The sequence below is a fragment of the Myotis yumanensis genome, unplaced genomic scaffold (genome assembly GCF_028538775.1).
Source record: "Myotis yumanensis isolate MYYU_CA2020_CCGP unplaced genomic scaffold, mMyoYum1.0.hap1 SCAF_18, whole genome shotgun sequence".
Lineage (NCBI taxonomy): Eukaryota > Metazoa > Chordata > Mammalia > Chiroptera > Vespertilionidae > Myotis > Myotis yumanensis.
This window is the reverse complement of record NW_027223769.1, coordinates 8124094-8143309: the sequence shown is the minus strand read 5'-3', so window position 1 is coordinate 8143309 and position 19216 is coordinate 8124094. Positions and strand designations below refer to the sequence as shown.

Here is a 19216-nt window from a genome sequence, read left to right as displayed (position 1 = left end):
CCCTGAGTCCAAATGTGCTAGCGTGACAGCCAAAGAGAAAGTGCAGTTTAGGGTGGGGTAGGGGGATTTAAGAGATGAAATTGCCTTCTAGTTTTTATATAGTTTATTTTTTTACATTGAAGTCTCTGAGCCATTTGGAATTTATGCAAATGGATCCATTTTTGTCTTACTTTATATATATTCCAATAGTACTTATTAAAATAGGCCCTGGCCCGTGTAGTCAGTGGTTAGAGTGTTGGCCCGTGCACTGAAGGACTGTGGGTTTGATTCTCCAGACAAGGGTACATACCTGGGTTGCAGGGGGGTTTTTACTGGGGGGGGGAGGGTAATTTAGCCTGGGCTATATTTTTTCATGTAGAGTTGCTTCCATCAGCTCTAAAGCATCAGGCCCCTGGGATGTGAGCACCTTGGACCCAACATCAAGCCCTGAGTCAGGAATTACAACAACTTGAGGAGTCCAGGGCAGAAAGGGAGGGCTTGAGGTCATGCTTCTGGCCTCACAGCTGAATGGCACTAAGGAAGTCCTGATTATCTGAGTCCTGGAGAAAGTAGAGTAAGGTGGGAGGTCTGGGGGACGGGGGGAAGGAATGGGTGAGAGGATCTGGGTCCCAAGGGCCAGTTAGGTACACTCAGCTCCTTGCCCTTGTGCATGAGGTAGAGATGGAAGTGGAAAATGCTGCCATAAGTTGCATGCCTCAGGGACCAGCCATAACAGACCTGGGCATAGAGCAATGACGACAAACCTTTTGAGCTCGGCGTGTCAGCATTTTGAAAAACCCTAACTTAACTCTGGTGCCGTGTCACATACAGAAATTTTTTGATATTTGCAACCATAGTAAAACAAAGACATTTTTGATATTTATTTTATATATTTAAATGCCATTTAACAAAGAAAAATCAACCAAAAAAATGAGTTCATGTGTCACCTCTGACGTGTGTCATAGGTTCGCCATCACTGGCATAGAGTCTAGTCTGAAAGTGGGGGGCAGCAGAGGTCAGTGAGATGAACTAGCCCCCAGGGACCAGCACTTGGTCGACACTGTGGACCCCTCCAGAGGACACGATCCAGGGATCCCATTCTCCAACCAATAGGGCATCCAGCTTGCCCTTCCCAACCACCATATCGAAGGAACCATTGGGAAAGCCCACTGCCCGCACATCCGAGGTCTGCCAGCACAGCTTGGGCACATGGGCATCACGAGCCAGCATGGCAGCCACCACTACTAATGAGTAGTCCACACTGGTCCCATCAGGGTAGCTCCCAAGGTATATATAGCTTGTAACTCAGGACACTGTTCCTGCAGCTTAACATGAGGATATGGTCCTCGGGCCATGGCTCTAGGAGGGCACGGAAAGAATCCCCAAACCACTTGTAGGGGGCAGAGTCGGCTGTGTCCTGGTAGCGCTGGCCCAAGTACTGGACCTCTCAGTACCCGCAGTTCTGGTAACCCTGGGGGGGTCACATGGGGGCATGTGCTGGAGACAACCAATCAACATGTTTCTCATCTCCCCACTCCTCCCTTCAGGTTTTCCACTCAAAATCAATGGAAAAAATATCCTCTGGTGAGGATTAACCAGAAAAAATTCAGCACGGATCAACAAAGAAAGAGAAGGAAGCCTTCTAGAGTTAGAAATGTATTACAATGAACCCTTGAACAATGCTGGGATTAGTGGTGCCAACCCCACATATAACTTACCTTGGATTCCCCAAAAACTAATAGCCTGCTCTTGACTAGAAGCCTTAGAGTCAATTAGTATTTTGTATGTTTTATGTATTATATACTACTAGAGGCCCCGTGCACAAAAATTTTTGCACTCGGGGGTCCCTCAGCCCAGCCTGTGCCCTCTCGCAGTCTGGGACCCCTCCGGGGATGTCCACCTGCTGGCTTAGGCCTGCTCCCCGGGGGATTGTGCCTAAGCTGGCAGTGATACATCCCTTGGGGGATGTCCACTTGCCAGCGGGCCAAAGCTGCATTTAAACATCCACAGAGCTGCTGAGGAGGCAGGAGAGGCTCCCACCATCGCCAATGTGATGCCTTCAGCCTGGCTTGTGGCTGAGCAGAGCTCCCCCTGTGGGAGTGCACTGACTACCAGGGGGCAGCTCCGGCATTGAGCATCTGCCCCCTGGTGGTCAGTGTGTGTCATAGTGACCAGTCATTCCCAGTCTTTCTGCTGTTAGGGTCAATTTGCACATTACCGCCCTAACAGGTTTGGCTCAGTGGATAGAGCATCGGCCTGCGGACTGAAGGGTCCCAGGTTCGATTCTCGTCAAGGGCATGTACTCTGGTTGCGTACACATCCCCAGTAGGGGGTGTGCAGGAGGCAGCTGATCGAAGTTTCGCTCTCATCGATGTTTCTAACTCTCTATCCCTCTCCCTTCCTCTCTGTAAAAAATCAATAAAATATATTTGGGGAAAAAAATTGCATGTGCACATTACCCTTTTATTATATAGGATAGAAGCCTGGTGCACGGGTGGGAGCCAGCTGGTTTGCCCTGAAGGGTGTCCCAGATCAGGGTGGGCAGGGGACCCCCAGCTCCCTACGATCGCCCACGCCGCCCCTGCTCACGATTGCTGGCTCTGCCCATGCTCACGCCTAATACCTCTGGCCAAGGCATTAGGCCTGGGCAAGAGACCCCCAGCTCCCCACCATCGTCAACTCGGCCCCTGCTCCCTGCAATTGACCGCTCCGCCCTAATGCCTCTCGCCCAGGCATTAGGCCTGGGCAGGGGACCCACAGCTCTCCAAGGGACCTCCTGCTCCACCCCTTCCCAGGCCTAATGCCTGTGGCCAAGGCATTAGGACTAGGCAGGGGACCCCAAGCTCCCACCATCAGCGACTGTGCCCCTGCTCCCCATGATCGCTGGCACTGCTCCTGCCCAGGCCTAATGCCTCTGGCCAAGGCATTAGGCCCGGGCAGGGGACCCCCGCAGCTGCAGCCTCCCAAGGTCATGGGCTCCACCCCTGCCCGGGCCTTACGCCTCTGGCCAAGGTGTTGGGCCCGGGCAGCGGGGACCCCCAGCTGCAGCTGCCCCTGCCCCGGCCTAACACCTCCTCTGGCCGAGGCGTTAGGCCTGGGCAGGGGACCCCCCCAGTTGCAGCCACCTGCGATCGTGGGCTCCACCCCTGCCTGGGCCTTACTCTGGCTGAGGATGAGGCCCGGGCAGTGGGGACCCCCAGCTGCAGCCGCCCCTGCCCAGCCTAACGCCTCTGGCCGAGGCATTAGACCCAGGCAGGGGACCCCCCCAGCTGCAGCCGCCCCAATGGTGAGCTCCGCCCCTTCCCGGGCCTAACGCCTTTGGCCGAGGCGTTAGGCCCAGGCAGCAGGGAGCCCAAGCTGCAGCCGCACCCCTATCGTGGGCTCCGCCCCTGCCCGGGCCTTATGCCTCTGGCTGAGGCGTGAGGCCCAGGCAGTGGGGACACCCAGCTGCAGCCGCCCCTGCCCAGCCTAACGCCTCTGGCCAAGGCATTAGGCCCGGGCAGGGGACCCTCGCTGCAGCTGCCCCTGCCCCCGCCTAACACCTCCTCTAGCTGAGGTGTTAGGCCCAGGCAGGGGAACCCCCAGCTGCAGCAGCCCCCGATGGTGAGCTCCGCCCCTTCCCGGGCCTAACGCCTTTGGCCGAGGCGTTAGGCCCGGGCAGCAGGGAGCCCAAGGCCCAAGCTGCAGCCGCACCCCTATGGTGGGCTCCGCCTCTGGCCAAGGCGACCGGGCAGGGGACCCCCCAAGCTGCAGCCGCCCCCCCGATCGTGGGCTCCGCCCCTGCCCGGGCCTTACGCCTCAGCCAGAGGCGTGAGGCCCGGGCAGTGGAGACACCCAGCTGCAGCCGCCCCCCCCATGGGCTCCGCCCCTGCCTGTGCCTAATGTCTCTGGCTGAGGCTAGGGCAGCGGGGACCGCCAGCTGCAGCCGCCCCCCCACCCAGCTGCAACCGCTCCCTGATCATGGGCTCCGTGGGCTCCGGGCAGTGGCTGCAGCCACCCCGCGATCCTGGGCTCCACCCCTGCCCAGCTCCCATTGCTGGCTCCACCCCTACTTCCTGCTATCACTGGCCAGTGCGGCAAAGGCCAGGATTCTCCGATCATGGCTGGGGGGCAGGGCAAAGGCGGCCCCCAGGCTCTTAGCTCCCCCCTGGGAGTGCCAGGGGGCTTCTTCTGTGCTTTCCATTTTGCCTCCCTGCATTGTGCCTACATATGCAAATTAACCGCCATCTTTGTTGACAGTTAACCGCCATCTTGGCTGGTGATTAATTTGCATATCTCGCTAATTAGCCAATGGGAAGGGTAGCGGTCGTACGCTAATTACCATGTTTCTCTTTTATTAGTGTAGATATTCTAACAGAGTATGCCAGAAAAAAGAAAATGGTAAGGAAAATACATTTATTGAAACAAATCCCCACAGTTCAAACCTGTATTGTATAAGGATCAGTTGTATATGATGAGAGTGGTAGGGTTACATAGGTGTATAAATTTGTCAGAACTCATCAAGCTGTACATTTTTAGGTCTCTGCATTTCACTGTGAATTGAATTTATAAAGTAAAATTACCCACCTAAACTTTATAAAGTAAAACTTTAGGTGACTTGTTATGCCACCTTTTCATACACTAAATGTCCATGAGTGATTGGGCTGTATCTGGGTTCTCTCCAAGCCCATTGTCTGACGTGTACACCATTCTATGGTGTTTATTTATACAAGCCTTGTAAATACCTTTTAGTATCTGGAATGGCTAGTTGTCATCATCTTATTTTTCAAGGTTTTCCTGTCTCTTGCTAATTTTTTCTCCCAATAAAATGAACTTTAGACCCAACTTGCTTGGCTCCAGGAGAAATACAAACACAAATGGGAGGTTTATTGGGGTTGCAGGAAGTTTATAAATTAGGCAGATTTGACATCTTTGTGAACTTGAACCTGGCTTCCCACCTCCCTTCTCACAATTCCTCTCTTGGCCTCCAGAGTACCCTCACTCTCAATTCTATCTCTGGCTACTCTTCCCCAATCTTTATACATTTGCTTTCCTATGTGCCCCCTCCTCCCTTTATCTCAGCTCCCAAACCCCACCTTCCTACTGATCCTGGGATCCTTCCCCACTCTCTGCTTAATTTTTCACCACATCTTATCTTCTAACTAACTGTTTTACTTTAGCTTTCATTGGGCAAACTTTCTGAAATGATTCCAAATCCAGATGCAGTAAAGGAAAATATTGACCAAAACAAATTTTTGCATGGCAAAATAAAAAATGACCGAAGTAAAAGAAATGACAAACTAGGAACAAATTTTGCAATTTATGCCCTAGAGGGGTGTATGTGCACACATGAATGTAATATTAAAGCTGGAAAGAAAAAATCCAATCCACGGGAAAATGGGCAAAATATATGAATATACTATTTCAGAAAATATGCTCAAACTCAATCATAAAAGCAAATTGAAGCCACATTTTGATACATTTCCGATCTATCAGACTGGAAAAAGGCAAACCAAAATTTTGGCATTTCACTCTGTTCACAAGACTATGGGAAAACAGCACTCCAATACATCCGCGGATATACAACATGGAACATCACCTATGAGGAAATCTGCAGCAAAACTACATATGCATTTATCCTTTTGCCCAAACAATCCCACTGTTAGGAACCTATCCTGGGTGAAATACAAGTTGTAGGACCTTGTACAAAACAACTAGACAGTATTCTTCAGAAGGTCAATGGGATAGGGTGGGGACTGGTTCAGCCTATCCCCATTGACAGCCAAATGCAATGTGGGATCTTGATTGAATCATGCATTTTTAAAAACGTTGTGAGCCCTAGCTGGTTTGGCTCAGTGGATAGAGCGTCAGCCTGTGGACTGAAGGGTCCTGGGTTCGAATATGTCAAGAGCATGTACCTCAGTTGTAGGCTCGATCCCTGGCACCAGGGCCTCGTGCCGGGAGGCAACCAATTGATGTTTCTCTGTCTCTTCCCCTCCCTTCCACTGTCTCTAAAAATAATGGAAAAAGAAGATTCAGGTGAAGATTTAAAAAACAACAACAAACCTTTTGAAGTACATTTTTGGGACAACTGGAGAAATTTGTATATTGGAGAATACTGTATCTTGGTTAAATTCATTTGGTGGGCCCTGGCCAGGTAGCTCAGTTGGTTGGAGCATCGTTCCATACACCAAAAGGCTGTGGGTTCATTTCCCTGATCAGAGCACTTGGCTAGGTTGCGGGTTCCATCCCCAGTTGGGACATGTATGGGAGACAACCAGTTGATGTTTCTCTCTCATGCCCTAGTTTCTCTTTTTCAATAAGAACATATCCTCGCCGAGACTGGTTTGGCTCAGTGGATAGAGCGTCGGCCTGCGGACTCAAGGGTCCCGGGTTCGATTCCGGTCAGGGGCGTGTACATTGGTTGCGGGCACATCCCCAGTGGGAGATGTGCAGGAGGCAGCTGGTCGATGTTTCTCTCTCATCGATGTTTCCGACTCTCTGTCCCTCTCCCTTCCTCTCTGTAGAAAATCAATAAAATATATATATTTAAAAAAAAAAAAAAAAAAAAAGAACATATCCTCGGGTGAGGATTTTTTTTTTAAATTCTTTGGTGGGCTAATAGTATTGTGGTTTTATGGGAGAATGTTCTTATAGGGTATGTGTTGAAGTATTAAGGGTAATATCTGCAACTTTATTTTTTAAAATATATTTTATTGATTTTTTACAGAGAGGAAGGGAGAGGGATAGAGAGTTAGAAACATCAATGAGAGAGAAACATCAATCAGCCGCCTCCTGCACACCCCCCACTGGGGATGTTCCCACAACCAAGGTACATGCCCTTGACCAGAATCGAACCCGGGACCCTTCAGTCCGCAGGCCGACGCTCTATCCACTGAGCCAAACCGGTGGGCAGCAACTTTATTTTTAAAAAATATTTTTATTGCCGAAACCGGTTTGGCTCAGTGGATAGAGCGTTGGCCTGCGGACTGAAAGGTCCCAGGTTCGATTCCAGTCAAGGGCATGTACCTTGGTTTCAGGCACATCCCCAGTGGGAGGTGTGCAGGAGGCGGCTGATCGATGTTTTTCTCTCATCGATGTTTCTAACTATCTTTCTCCCTTCCTCTCTGTAAAAAATTAATAAAATATATTTAAAAATATTTTTATTGATTTCAGGAGGAAGGGAGAGGGAGAGAGAAATATCAATGATGAGAATCATTGATTGGCTGCCTCCTGCACGCCCCCCACTGGGGATGGAGCCCGAAATCCAGGCTTTTGCCCTTGACCAGAATTGAACCTGGAACCCTTCAGTCCTCAGGCTGACACTCTATCCACTAAGAAAAACCAGTCATGGCTGCAACTTGCTTTTAAATAATTCACACCAGGAGACAATAAGGTAGAAAGGAGAAGTATGGAAGCCAGACATCTCTAAATATACCCTGTTTCATACTTTTTCCTTTTGAATTTTTATGAGTTTATTTGAACCAAAACAATTGCCGGGGAGCAAGACCTCAAATGCTCCTGTTTTATACTTTTCACTGTGGAAACGTAATTTTTTAAAATGAGAAAAAGAAATCCCTAAAAATTCAAAACAAACTTAAATAAATGACCCTAATTATGTATCAAGTTGGTGGCACAATTGTTTCCAATAAGAAGTATTTCAGGTGATGTTAAAACAGCAGTTTTAGATGATGTTTCCAGTGATATATAGATTCTAACAGAAAAAGAGCAGCAATGAAATTTTAAACTGAGTTCAATAGCTTTTATTGTTTGTTATAATATTGGTATTTTTACTTTGAAAAAAATACATGACGTAAAATTTTGAGACCCTACATTATCTTACTTTGAAATTACATTGCCCTGGCTGGGTAGCAAAGTTTGTTAGAGCATCATCCAGATAGACTAAGGTTACAGGTTCAATGCCCAGTCAGGGCACATACAAGAAGTAACCAGTGAATACATAAATAAGTGGAACAACAAACTGAGTTCTCTCTCTCCCTTCCTCTCTCTAAAATCAATAAATAAACTTTATAAATAAATTATATATTAAGACTAAAGCAGACAGTTTTGCTGTTACTGGAAACTGTGATTTTTAATGTAAATAAAAAGAGATGCATATGTAAAATCAAAGAAGTGAATACCCCATGATCTTGCATTTGCATTGGAAATATCAGAATGAACATTCATGTGTCTTTCTAAAATATATATATATTTCCCTAAGTCCACAGAAATGTCTAGTAACTGAGCAACCCTAGTGCCCAAATTATGGTCTCTTAATACCAGTACTATTTCTGACTAAAAGGAACCTGAAGTCAAGGGGGAAACAGCTGATCCCAAGTTTGGAGCAGGACATGTATAAAATGAGTACGGAGCTTCTTGTGCCAGAAAGCAAGGAAGACCTCCAAGACTACTGGAATTGAGTCAAAAGAATTCAGGAGGCAATCCGACAGGGCTGCCACTTGCCAAAGATATTGAGCAACAATAAGGATGACTGCAATGATTTGAAGTACATAAAGTATTTTTGAAAATTTAAGTTTATATTGATAGTTATACACACATACCTCATTGGTCATCTTTGAAAGGTGTTAGGAACCAACTCATTTTTTTTTCTCATAAAATAGGGAAAGAATCAAGCATATTCTCTATCCTTTATGTGAACAAGTAACTAAATTCCTGATGAGTAGGAAATAATTTGAAATTAATAATTGCAAAAAGTGATAAAATTCAAAACTATTATTTTCATTACATTAATGAAGAAATAGATGCAGGTAATGATGGTCAAGGGCTGCTAAAACTATTAGTGGGAAGGCTGACTGGACTTCATAAAACAGATGAGACAGAATGACACTGCTGATTAACCTTGGCATCACAAAGAGGACAACCAGATGTGCTAATGGGATACACTGCAACAGCATTACCTATGAAGTATTCTTCCACCCAATTAAACCTAAATCAACTCAAGCTTCGAGCTGTTACTACAATATGTAAGAAAAGGAGGAGGGGGCAGTGAGGAACAAGTACAACAATGTACTGTAATTACGCCTGAAGGAGATGGAGACGGAGATGGCCCTGTTAAATCCAAAAGGTGGCATATCCTGTAGGACAACTGATCCAGTTTCTTCAACAAGTAGAAGGCCAAAAGTGGGCAGGGGAGAGAAAGGAGGAAGGAGGAAGGAAGAAAAAAAGCAGGGAGGAAGGAAATGTATAGCTTTAAAAAGACAAGATTTTAAAAGCTGGAATAATTAGAACAACAAAATAAAGTGTTATTGTATTACAATCCAAAGTATAACAGGTTCATGAGTCCATATTGATATTACTTAAAAATTAAAGGGCAGATAGTAGGCAAATCCCATGTGCAGAAGAATTCCAAATAACTTATGCTTATTCCACTCTCGAGATGGAGCTGAACTCCCACCATGAAGCGTGAACTGGGAGTGAATCATGAGTTCCTTTCAAAGAGCATGGAAAAGGAGTTCGGGTTTTTGTTTTAAGTAACTTTATAGTGGAGAAACCTGACAAACGCTACATTAGCCAGGAGATCAAAGCTAACATGTAGTGTGGTCAGTCATGGTGACAGTGTTCATCCTTGATATGATATGATGAGAATTGCACTTTACTTCTGTGGTCTTTTCTAACAAACAAAAAAACATAAACCCAGTCTAATGATAAGAAAAAAATCAGAAAAATCGCAAATGAGGAAGATTCTACAAAAATACCTGACCATTACTCCTCAAAACTACTGAAGTCATGAAAAACAAAGTATGAGAAATTCTCAAGCAGAGAAGCTGAAGGAAACATAACTAAATATAAGCTGGTATCCTGGTTGGAATGCTCAAAAAGAAAAGAGATTAGGTAAACACTAAGGAAATCTGAATAAAATATGAACTCTAGTTAATACCAATGTTTTTAAAAGGTTTCCTATTCTTATCTCTAGCACAGAAACAAGAGCCAGAATTTTAACAAAACATTCATTTGTGCTGACTCAGACTGAAACTTCAAGAAACCAAGGTAGCCAATAAATTGTTCTGAAAAAAAGAAAGACCAAGTGCGGTATATGGGTCTTATTTTACAGTACTATTGTATGAAGACATTCTGAGGCAGAGAACATTGAACACAGTCCGGTGTTAGATGATACTTAGAAATTAATTTTCTTGGGTTTGAAAATGTTTAATAGTCCTTATCAGAGAAACATCATGAAGCATGAATTGACAAATGGCTGGAATTTAATATATTTCAGCAAAAAAAAAAAAAAAATAGAAGTATAGATGAAACAAGAAGGGTAGAATGTTAGTAATTGTGGAGGTATATTATTCCTCTATTGTTGCATACTGTTTAAAACAATCATAATAAAGCATTTTAGGACTACCAAAACCGGAGCGGTCAGCTATGTCTCAAGAAAGGACACAGACCAAACCTACACACGTGACCTTCTGAGTTGACGCTCTTGACTGTTGTACTGGCCTTTACGTAACGCAGAGCATTTCGTCCATTTTCAGCCAGTAAAAGCCTCCAGCTGTCAGCTCCCACAGCATGTCCCTAGTGTTCCCTTGTCTGTCTGCCCCAGACTGGGAGCCCACGGCGCCCAGCGCCTCCAGCCTCACCCAGCGACCCGCACCTAAGTGTGTTTTAAACTTCCGGAACGGCCTCCGCGTTTCCCGAGCTCTCAGAGGTTCCGCTTCCACGCTAGGGGCGGACCAACTGACGTCAGGGCGCTCTCATTTGGCCTCTGGGAAGACCCCGCCGCCTCTAAACTGCACACTCACAGACTCCGGTCCTTCCATTGGTCCGATTTCCCAGCATTATGATTGGCCTATATTCTTCCTTGGGTGGGACCTCCGGGTATGGCCAGATTCTCATTGGCCTTCGCTTAAACTCAGGCGTCTGACATCGCGCACCAGCGCCCGTCGCTTTCGCTCATAGGTCATCCGCGGGCGCCCACGGGGACCAACCCAGAGAGTAGACAGCGGCACCGGCGGAAGCCAGGCGGTGGTAGCGGCGAGAGCGAAGGCAGCAGCGATGGCTGGGGCGGGGCCGCTCCCGGGACTCCCGGGTGCAGGAGGACCCGTGGTCCCGGGCCCTGGCGCCAGCATTCCGGGCAAGAGCGGCGAAGAACGCCTGAAGGAGATGGAGGCGGAGATGGCCCTGTAAGGCCCGCGACAGGACGGGATAAAAAACGTCCCAGAGCTGGGGCCGCCGAACCCTGGAGCCTCCAGGCCGCAATAGGGCCGACATATGGCTTTATCATGGGGAAATGGGACCTTGGGATTGTGGGGGCGGGAGTAAGGCGAGGTTGGTAGGGATGAAGGCGCCGTCTCCATATAGCCAAAGTCCCAGAATTGGTGCAAGAGCCTGAGCTTTGGTGTCCTGTTCCCCCAGGTTTGAGCAGGAAGTCCTGGGGGCTCCGGTAACCGGAATCCCAGCTGCCATGCCCGCAGTGCCTACGGTCCCCACAGTAGATGCGATGCAGGTCCCAACAGCTCCTGTGATCCGCCCGATTATCGCGACCAACACATACCAGCAGGTACGTCTGAACTAAAGCATCGTAAGTCAGAGAGCACCATGCCTGGAACACAGTGTGTGTGTACAGAGCACTAATGACATGTTCGTTTGTTGATTGATTTGCCTGACAAATATTTTATGTGCCAGGCACTGAGGACACAGTAATGATTAAGGCAAACAATATTTCTGCCCTTTGAGAGCTTATATTCTAGAGCATGTTGTTTAGAACTTTATGCAATGATGGGAATGTCTGTATCTATTTAAAATGTATATTTGAATCAAGTAGTGTCTGAATCCCATTAGTCATATTCAAGTGCTCAATGCTAGTTATGTATGACTAGTGGAGAGAGAAACTAAACAGAAAACAATTAAATGAAACTTGTTCATTCTGTCAACAAATAATTATTGGGTGCCTTATATGCACCAGGCACTATTCTAGGAATTAGGCATATATAGCAGAAAACAAAACATAGAACAATAATCACCACCTTTTCGGAGTTTAAATTTTACTTGGGAGAGACAGGTCAAGTAAAGTCAGACAGACAGGTTTATCAGCGCAGTCAGGGAAGGCCTTTCTGAGGAGGTGACGTTTAGGCAAAGATATAAAGGACACAATGGAGGGAACCATGCAGATATCTGAGCCATGAAGCGGGTGTGTACCTGACATGTTCAAGGAACAGCAGGGAGAAGAGTGTGGCTGGAGCCGAGTGAGCAATGGAGAGTGGGAGGAGATGAGGACAGAGACACCAGATCTGTCAGGGCTTTGTGGGTCACCATAAAGACCTTGGTTTTCGCTCTGAAGTGGGAAACCACTGAAGGATTTTGAGCAGAGGGGTGATATGGTCCAACCTAAAGGTTAATGGGGTAGCTCTGGCTATGTGTGGAGAACAGAGTGTAGGGGGGCAGGGCAAAATCAAGGAGACTGAGGAAGAGGCTCTTACAATGATCAAGGCAAGAGACAGTGGTGGCATGGGATGGGGAGAACAGGCTGGACATAATTTCAGATAGTGCTGAGTGCTATGGGGCAGATGAAGTATCATGATAGTGAGAGAAGTTGCTGCTAAGCATGGGCTAAGGATAGCTTTAGCTAGTGTGATCCCTAAAGGTTGACGGATAGCCCGCCCCACACACGGTGCAAAGAATGGGAACTCTTGGCCTCCCAAGGTGAGCCAGCCAGGGCAGTTTGGGAGCACTGAGTCAGGCCCCTTACCCCAACCTCCTTCCCAACAGGTCCAACAGACTCTGGAGGCCCGGGCAGCCGCTGCAGCCACAGTGGTTTCTCCCATGGTGGGTGGCCCTCCTTTTGTGGGTCCAGGTAAGTAAGGAGCAGTGGGGTGAGGGAGCCAGGGGATTAGGTAGGGTGGTAAGAAGGGATGCCCAGAATTTTCTTCCCACCATTCTTGTCTCTTCTCTCCCAACAGTTGGCTTTGGCCCTGGTGATCGGAGTCACCTGGAAAGTCCAGAGGCTCGAGAAGCGATGTTTTTGCGACGAGCAGGTAGGTCTGGGGCCAGGAAACCCACATTTAACCAAGCAGTCTAATATAAACTACTTCAGCCTCTTGCTTGATTCATTGTTCTAACTTACCCTGTTCATTTCATCCCCACCCTGACGTTGTCATCTTCCTAAAGCACAAACCTGATTATGTATTTCAAGTTATTTTGCCTTAATAAGGCTTAACTTGGTCATTGTAAACCAACCTCCTATTGTCATTCCTAATCCCTACCCTTTACTCTGTTTCTTCATAGCATTTAACACCTTATAACAAGCTGTATAACTTATTAGTTTTTGCTTTCTCTAAAATATAAGCTCCGTGAGGGGCAGAAGTCTTGGTGTTTGCCACATAGTAAGCATTACCTACTATTAGTTGTTGATGAGATGAACAAACCATCAACAAGCACCAGGCTGTGCACCTGCCAGTCAAGACCCTACATCACCTGGCCCCTTGCAGAGAGAGAGATCCCCACATCCTTAAACTTTGCTGGAATGTGCCAGCAATTCTCATGTTGAAGTTCTCTCTCCTGCCCACTGTCACCCAACTATAACCTTCTAAAACCTATAAACTAAACCAAAATCAAACTAACCAAAGTCAACAACATCTATCCTCTCCACAGACCATTCATTTTGTTGCAGATGTGAATTTTATATACATAGGCAAGTTTTGTGATATTATTTCCTTATGAAAAGGATATGGTACAATCTCTATTAGATCAAACATGTTAAATCCTATTGCACTTTTTAAAGAATCTGGTGTCTGAGAAAACATCTCTTACTCTTTAGTATGGTTTTGATCAAAATGCAAATCAGATCTAGTCACCCTGCCCAGCTTCCAATCCTGCTGTGACTCCTTGGTGCTCTCAGGAGGACATGCATGGCTCAGCCAATAAGGCTATGCTTGGATGCCTACTGACCTCTTAACCATTTTCTTATGATGTTCTCTAACTCTGACTTCCTCGATTATAATTATACTAAACTGAAAGGGGGGAAAGGTTTTGTCTATAAATGTTCTCCTTTGCCAGTACTTTTTCCATTTGTCTTTTGTGTAATTCTTCATTATCTTTTGGGTTTCAGCTCCCAGGTCCCATTCTTTAGGAAACCTTCTCTAGTCCCCCTAGATAGGTCAGAAGGCTCCGCTGGGCTTCCCCCTCCTAGCCCCAGTCACTATGCCTGTATTTTTCCCCACCCCAGCCCCAATCACTCTGGGCTCTCACCCTCTGGTAATGGGTTAATTCCCTCCTACTCTGGACCAGGAGTTCCCTAAGAGCCTTGGTCTTTTGGTGTGTCCCTGACATTGCCCTTAAAGAGAAGGAGGAGGCACAGAGGAGATCCTCAATGGTAAATTTCTGCTGAATGAACAAATGAAAAGACCCCTGCATCTCCCCACACTCTTCTCCAGGATTTTTTGGATGGTGAGAGTACCCACACACCCACACACACACCTTGCCGCAAGTGCCCTGGTCCCCCATGACACACACCCCCATCTCTCTCTCCCGCAGCTGTGGCCCCCCAGAGGGCCCCTATCCTGCGTCCGGCCTTCGTCCCCCATGTGCTTCAGAGAGCAGGTGAGGGGCAAGGGTCATCATCCCTGCCACATAACCCCCCCAAGCCCTCTAACTGTCCCACTAACACCCTGACAGATTCTGCTCTTTCTTCTGCAGCAGGTGGTCCTCGCCCTATGGCCCTGCGGCCCCCTCACCAGGCCCTTGTGGGCCCCCCTCTGCCTGGGCCCCCTGGACCACCTATGATGCTACCACCAATGGCTCGGGCCCCCGGCCCCCCCCTGGGCTCCATGGCTGCTCTGAGGCCTCCCCTGGTGAGTGTGCACAGGTCGCTGATGGCCAGAAGTGCAGTGGGTGGGGAGATCCTTGATCCTGGCTTGATGGACTGTGCCTAAGTCTGCCTTTTCCCTGGCTTTTCATGTCTCTGCCTTCTCATTCTCTCGGACTGTCCTTGTAATTTTGTGGTCAAATCTCTGTTTTTCTTTGAGAAAACAGTAGAGAGAAACATATGCTGTGGTATATTTCTATATCTCAATTTTTCCTCTGATTGGCCTTCTCTGTTTTTCTGTCTTGGTGTCTTTCTTTGTCCTTGTGTCTGTTCATATGTGTGTATCTCTGACTGTGTTTCTCTGTCCCTGTGTCTGTCTCTGACTAAACTCCTTTCTCTGTCTCCATATTTCTTGCCTGCTCTCTGACCCCCGGGCCCTTGCTTTGTTATACAGGATTAGAATGGGAGTGAAGTCTGAGCCTTGAGCTGACCCTCTCATTCACTTCCCTTGCCCACAGGAAGAGCCAGCAACACCCCGAGAGCTGGGCCTAGGCCTGGGATTGGGCCTTAAAGAGAAGGAGGAGGCAGTGGTGGCAGCAGCAGCCGGGCTGGAGGATGCTAGTGCAGCAGTAGCTGTGGGAGCAGGAGGCACCCCAACTGGCCCTGCCGTCATTGGACCCAGCCTACCACTGGCCCTGGCCATGCCTTTGCCTGAGCCTGAGCCCCTACCCCTTCCTCTGGAAGTTGTGCGAGGCCTGCTGCCTCCACTACGCATTCCTGAGCTCCTGTCCTTGCGTCCGCGACCCCGGCCCCCAAGGCCTGAGCCACCCCCTGGCCTCATGGCTCTTGAGGTAAGTAAGAAGCACCACAGTGGGGGATAGAAAGGACTGGGAGGGCAGACAGGAGCCATGGGCTTCCACACACACAAACACATGTAGTCCTCTATTGATGGAAGTAGGAGGGACTAGAAAGACATGGGGAGAGGGTGGCAGAAACACCCACACCCAGAACCATATCCTTTAACTGTGGAGGTAGAAGAGCAAAGGAAGGTGGGAGTGGGGCAAAGGGAGAGGGGCGGCGGGAGGGGGGGGGGCAGATGGGTCCAAAAGACTCCAACACCAAGCCTTTGCTCCCCTTTCTTCTGCAGGTCCCAGAGCCACTGGGTGAGGACAAGAAGAAAGGAAAGCCAGAGAAATTAAAACGCTGCATTCGCACAGCAGCTGGGAGCAGCTGGGAAGACCCCAGCCTGCTGGAGTGGGATGCAGGTAAGTGGGCCAAAGTCCAGGGTCAGGCATTGCTGAGCCAAAGTCAGGCCAAGCTCTCTTCCTTGAGGCAGAAAGAGGGAAGATGAACCAGGTAACTTCACAACTGCCTCCTCTCTGTAGGGCAGGCATGGTTGTTAGCACACCTCATGGAGGACTAGGCTGCGGTTCTGAGGGGCAGGCCCTCATCCAGCCACTGAACAGAACTTGATGGAGGTGACTGGCACTGAGGACCTTCTGGCCTCTGTTTTATTCATGAGGGGCCTGGCTTGAAAACATTCCTTTTTCTCCCAACTTCTTATGAAAAATGTTAAACACTGAATTGCACAGTGAAGAGCAACATATATGCCATCTAGATTCAGCAACTATTTTGCTATATTTATTTTATCTCTCTGTGTGTATATGTGCTTTTTGGGTTTTTGCTCAATCATTTGAAGCAAGTTATAGATTAAGTTATCACTTCACTCCTGAATTCCTCAGTATTCATCTCCTAAGAAAAGTGACATTCTCTTTCATGTCATAATACCATTAACACATCTAAAAAAATTAACAAAAATTCTATGGTATCTCATGTTCCATTTATATTCAAATTAACTCAGTTCTCCCCCAAACTATCTGTTATAGCCATTTTCCCCCAAATCAGGATACATACAGTTTTATGCCTCTAGATTTTTTTTTATATTTTTATTGATTTCAGAGAGGAAGGGAAAGGGAGAGAGAGAAACATCACTGATGAGAATCACTGATCAGCTGCCTCATGCATGCCCCCTACTAGGGATCAAGACCACAACCTGGGCATGTGCGCTTGACTGGAATCAAACCTGGGACCCTTCAGTCTGCAGGCTGACGCTCTATCCACTGATAATCTAGGGCTCTAGATTATCTTTTAATGAGAATGGTTTCCCTCTCACTGCCTTGTCTTATGTATAATAGTTATATGAAGTGTCCAGACCAGTTGTCTTGTAGTAGGTCTCACCCTCTGAGTTTGTCAGATTATTTTCTCCTGGGTTGGCCTAGCCTAGTCTTCGGCACACTCATTCATCAATAGAGCCAAATATCAACAGTACAACGATTGAAATTTCTTTTGAGAGCCAAATTTTTTAAACTTAAACTATATAGGTAGGTACATTGTTATTGACTTAATTAGGGTACTCCTAAGGCTTAGGAAGAGCCACACTCAAGGGGCCAAAGAGCCGCAGGTGGCTCGTGAGCCGCAGTTTGCCGACCACGGGCCTAGCATGTCCTTAATTACCACAGAAACAATGGGGCAGCCCCAGTTGTAGGTGAAGAAAGGTACCTACCTCCCATCCCAGCCCTTGACTTCTACATGTTCTTCTTGGGTAGTTTACCACCCCAGGCCATGGTCATGGCAGCATGGCCCAGATGTGGCCAGTACAGGATGTAGACCTGTGGTTCCCAACCTTTTTTTGGCCCTGCCCCACCTAAGCATCTCTAAAATCCTGATGCCCCCCCAACCCCGTGACACATAATTTTTATTATTCAAAAAGTGAACTCCGGGCTGGCGGCAGACAGAGGCGCAGGCGGTGGAAAAAAAAAAAAAGTGAACTCCTATTCACGTGGAGAAAGCCTAAAAGGCCATTAAGTTGGTCTATACAGGCTTCCAAAGAACACGGCATTCATGGAAGAGAAAAATAAAGAAAGGACAGTTGAAGTACTGAGAAAGAAATCACTAAGAAATTGTTAAAATATAATAATATGAAGTGATATGAAAAAATAGAAAGTTTTAAAACATATAATAGAGAACTAAAATGCATAAATATGTCCCCATATATGTTTATATATGTATATGAGGCCCCCTAGAACCATAAGAAATGCAAAAGGTTCAGATAGTAACTCATTCTTGAATTGCCCCCCTATGGGGCGTGTGCCCCACTTTGGGAACCACTGATGTAGATCTTAGATTTGTGACATTGGCCAAGTGACTTAGCCCTTCCAGTCTCATTTTCTCATCAACAAGGGGATAATAATAGTATGTACTTCATGGGGAAGAGATTCTTTGGGCGTAAGCATGATCAGTTGAGGCTCAGCCCAGAGCATATATCTGGAAATGGCAACTGATGTCAGCCTTGGAGAAGGATCAGGCAATGTGTTCAGGTTTCAGGGTCTCAAGTGGGAATTAAGAGTGGGCTTTGCAGAGAAAGCAGAGCTGAGGAAAGATGAAGTCTGTGGTACTAGGGGGCCATTATGGGAGCCAGCAGTGTCAGGGACCCAGGGAATGTCCATGGGGAGGTATCCAGGAGACCAAGGGCTCAGAGAAGAAGCCAGGGCTGGGACAGAGTTAGGGGCTTCATCATGGGAATGGGTAAGATGTCCCTAGGGTGGGGAAGGGTAGTACAATTAATTAAAAGAACTATGGAGCCAGATGCCTGAGTTCTTGTCCCAGTTCTACCATTTCCTGCTTGAGCCACTTGGCCTCTCTGTGCCTCAGTGTAAAAGGGTTGTTGGGAGTTCCGGATGTGTTAACCTCATGAGTGCTTAGCGGACAGCCTAGTACGGGTAAATACTGTACAGGTGTTGGCTGTTATTACTAAGGGGGCCACTGCTGAGGGATACAAAGGGAGGATGGCTGGGGGGGCCAGGTGCCTCCAAAGAAGGTGAGGCTCTTTAAATAAGGCAGACACTTGACCAGGCATCTACATCCTCTGACCTCTCTTCTCTCAACCCCAGATGATTTCCGGATCTTCTGTGGGGATCTGGGCAATGAGGTGAATGATGACATCTTGGCACGTGCCTTCAGCCGCTTCCCATCCTTCCTTAAGGCTAAAGTGATCCGTGACAAGCGCACAGGCAAGACCAAGGGCTATGGCTTCGTTAGCTTTAAGGACCCCAGCGACTATGTACGAGCCATGCGTGAGATGAATGGTGAGTGAGGCTTCCCCTAGGGACAGTGGGTGTGATGGCATCTGGCCTAAACCTGACCTTGAAATCTCCATTCTCACAGGGAAGTATGTGGGCTCTCGCCCCATCAAGCTGCGCAAGAGCATGTGGAAGGACCGGAACCTGGATGTGGTGCGCAAGAAGCAGAAAGAGAAGAAGAAGTTGGGCCTGAGATAGGGTCTGTGGCTGGGCACCCGCTCCCACTTGGCCGGGCGCTGGCTCCTCTCCATAGTTATCTTTGGAAAGCCCCCAACTATTCACCCACCCACCCTCCCCAAAACGAGTGTCAATAAATTTTTGTTCATTTCCATCGCTGGCTTGGCTTGAAAGCACT

The 19216-nt window shown here is 47.6% G+C and overlaps 1 protein-coding gene and 1 pseudogene across 3 annotated transcripts; one reads left to right on the top strand and one right to left on the bottom strand.

Annotated features, from left to right (window-relative positions):
* Positions 1-497: 497 nt before the first annotated feature.
* Positions 498-10883, bottom strand: LOC138997324 (EEF1A lysine methyltransferase 4-like; annotated as a pseudogene).
* Positions 10884-10898: 15 nt separating this feature from the next.
* Positions 10899-19192, top strand: RBM42 (RNA binding motif protein 42). Of its 3 annotated transcripts, none has more exons than XM_070398103.1 (10): positions 10899-11102; positions 11335-11479; positions 12688-12772; positions 12879-12953; positions 14452-14517; positions 14614-14768; positions 15241-15573; positions 15870-15987; positions 18673-18867; positions 18947-19192. In XM_070398103.1, the coding sequence occupies exons 1-10, from the start codon at positions 10975-10977 to the stop codon at positions 19057-19059; spliced, it is 1413 nt and encodes a 470-aa protein (XP_070254204.1). In that variant the 5' UTR covers positions 10899-10974; the 3' UTR covers positions 19060-19192. The 3 variants fall into 3 exon arrangements, with proteins under 3 accessions (XP_070254204.1, XP_070254203.1, XP_070254206.1); XM_070398102.1 differs by having other exon boundaries at positions 14593-14768; XM_070398105.1 differs by lacking the exon at positions 14452-14517.
* The last annotated feature ends 24 nt before the right edge of the window (positions 19193-19216 follow it).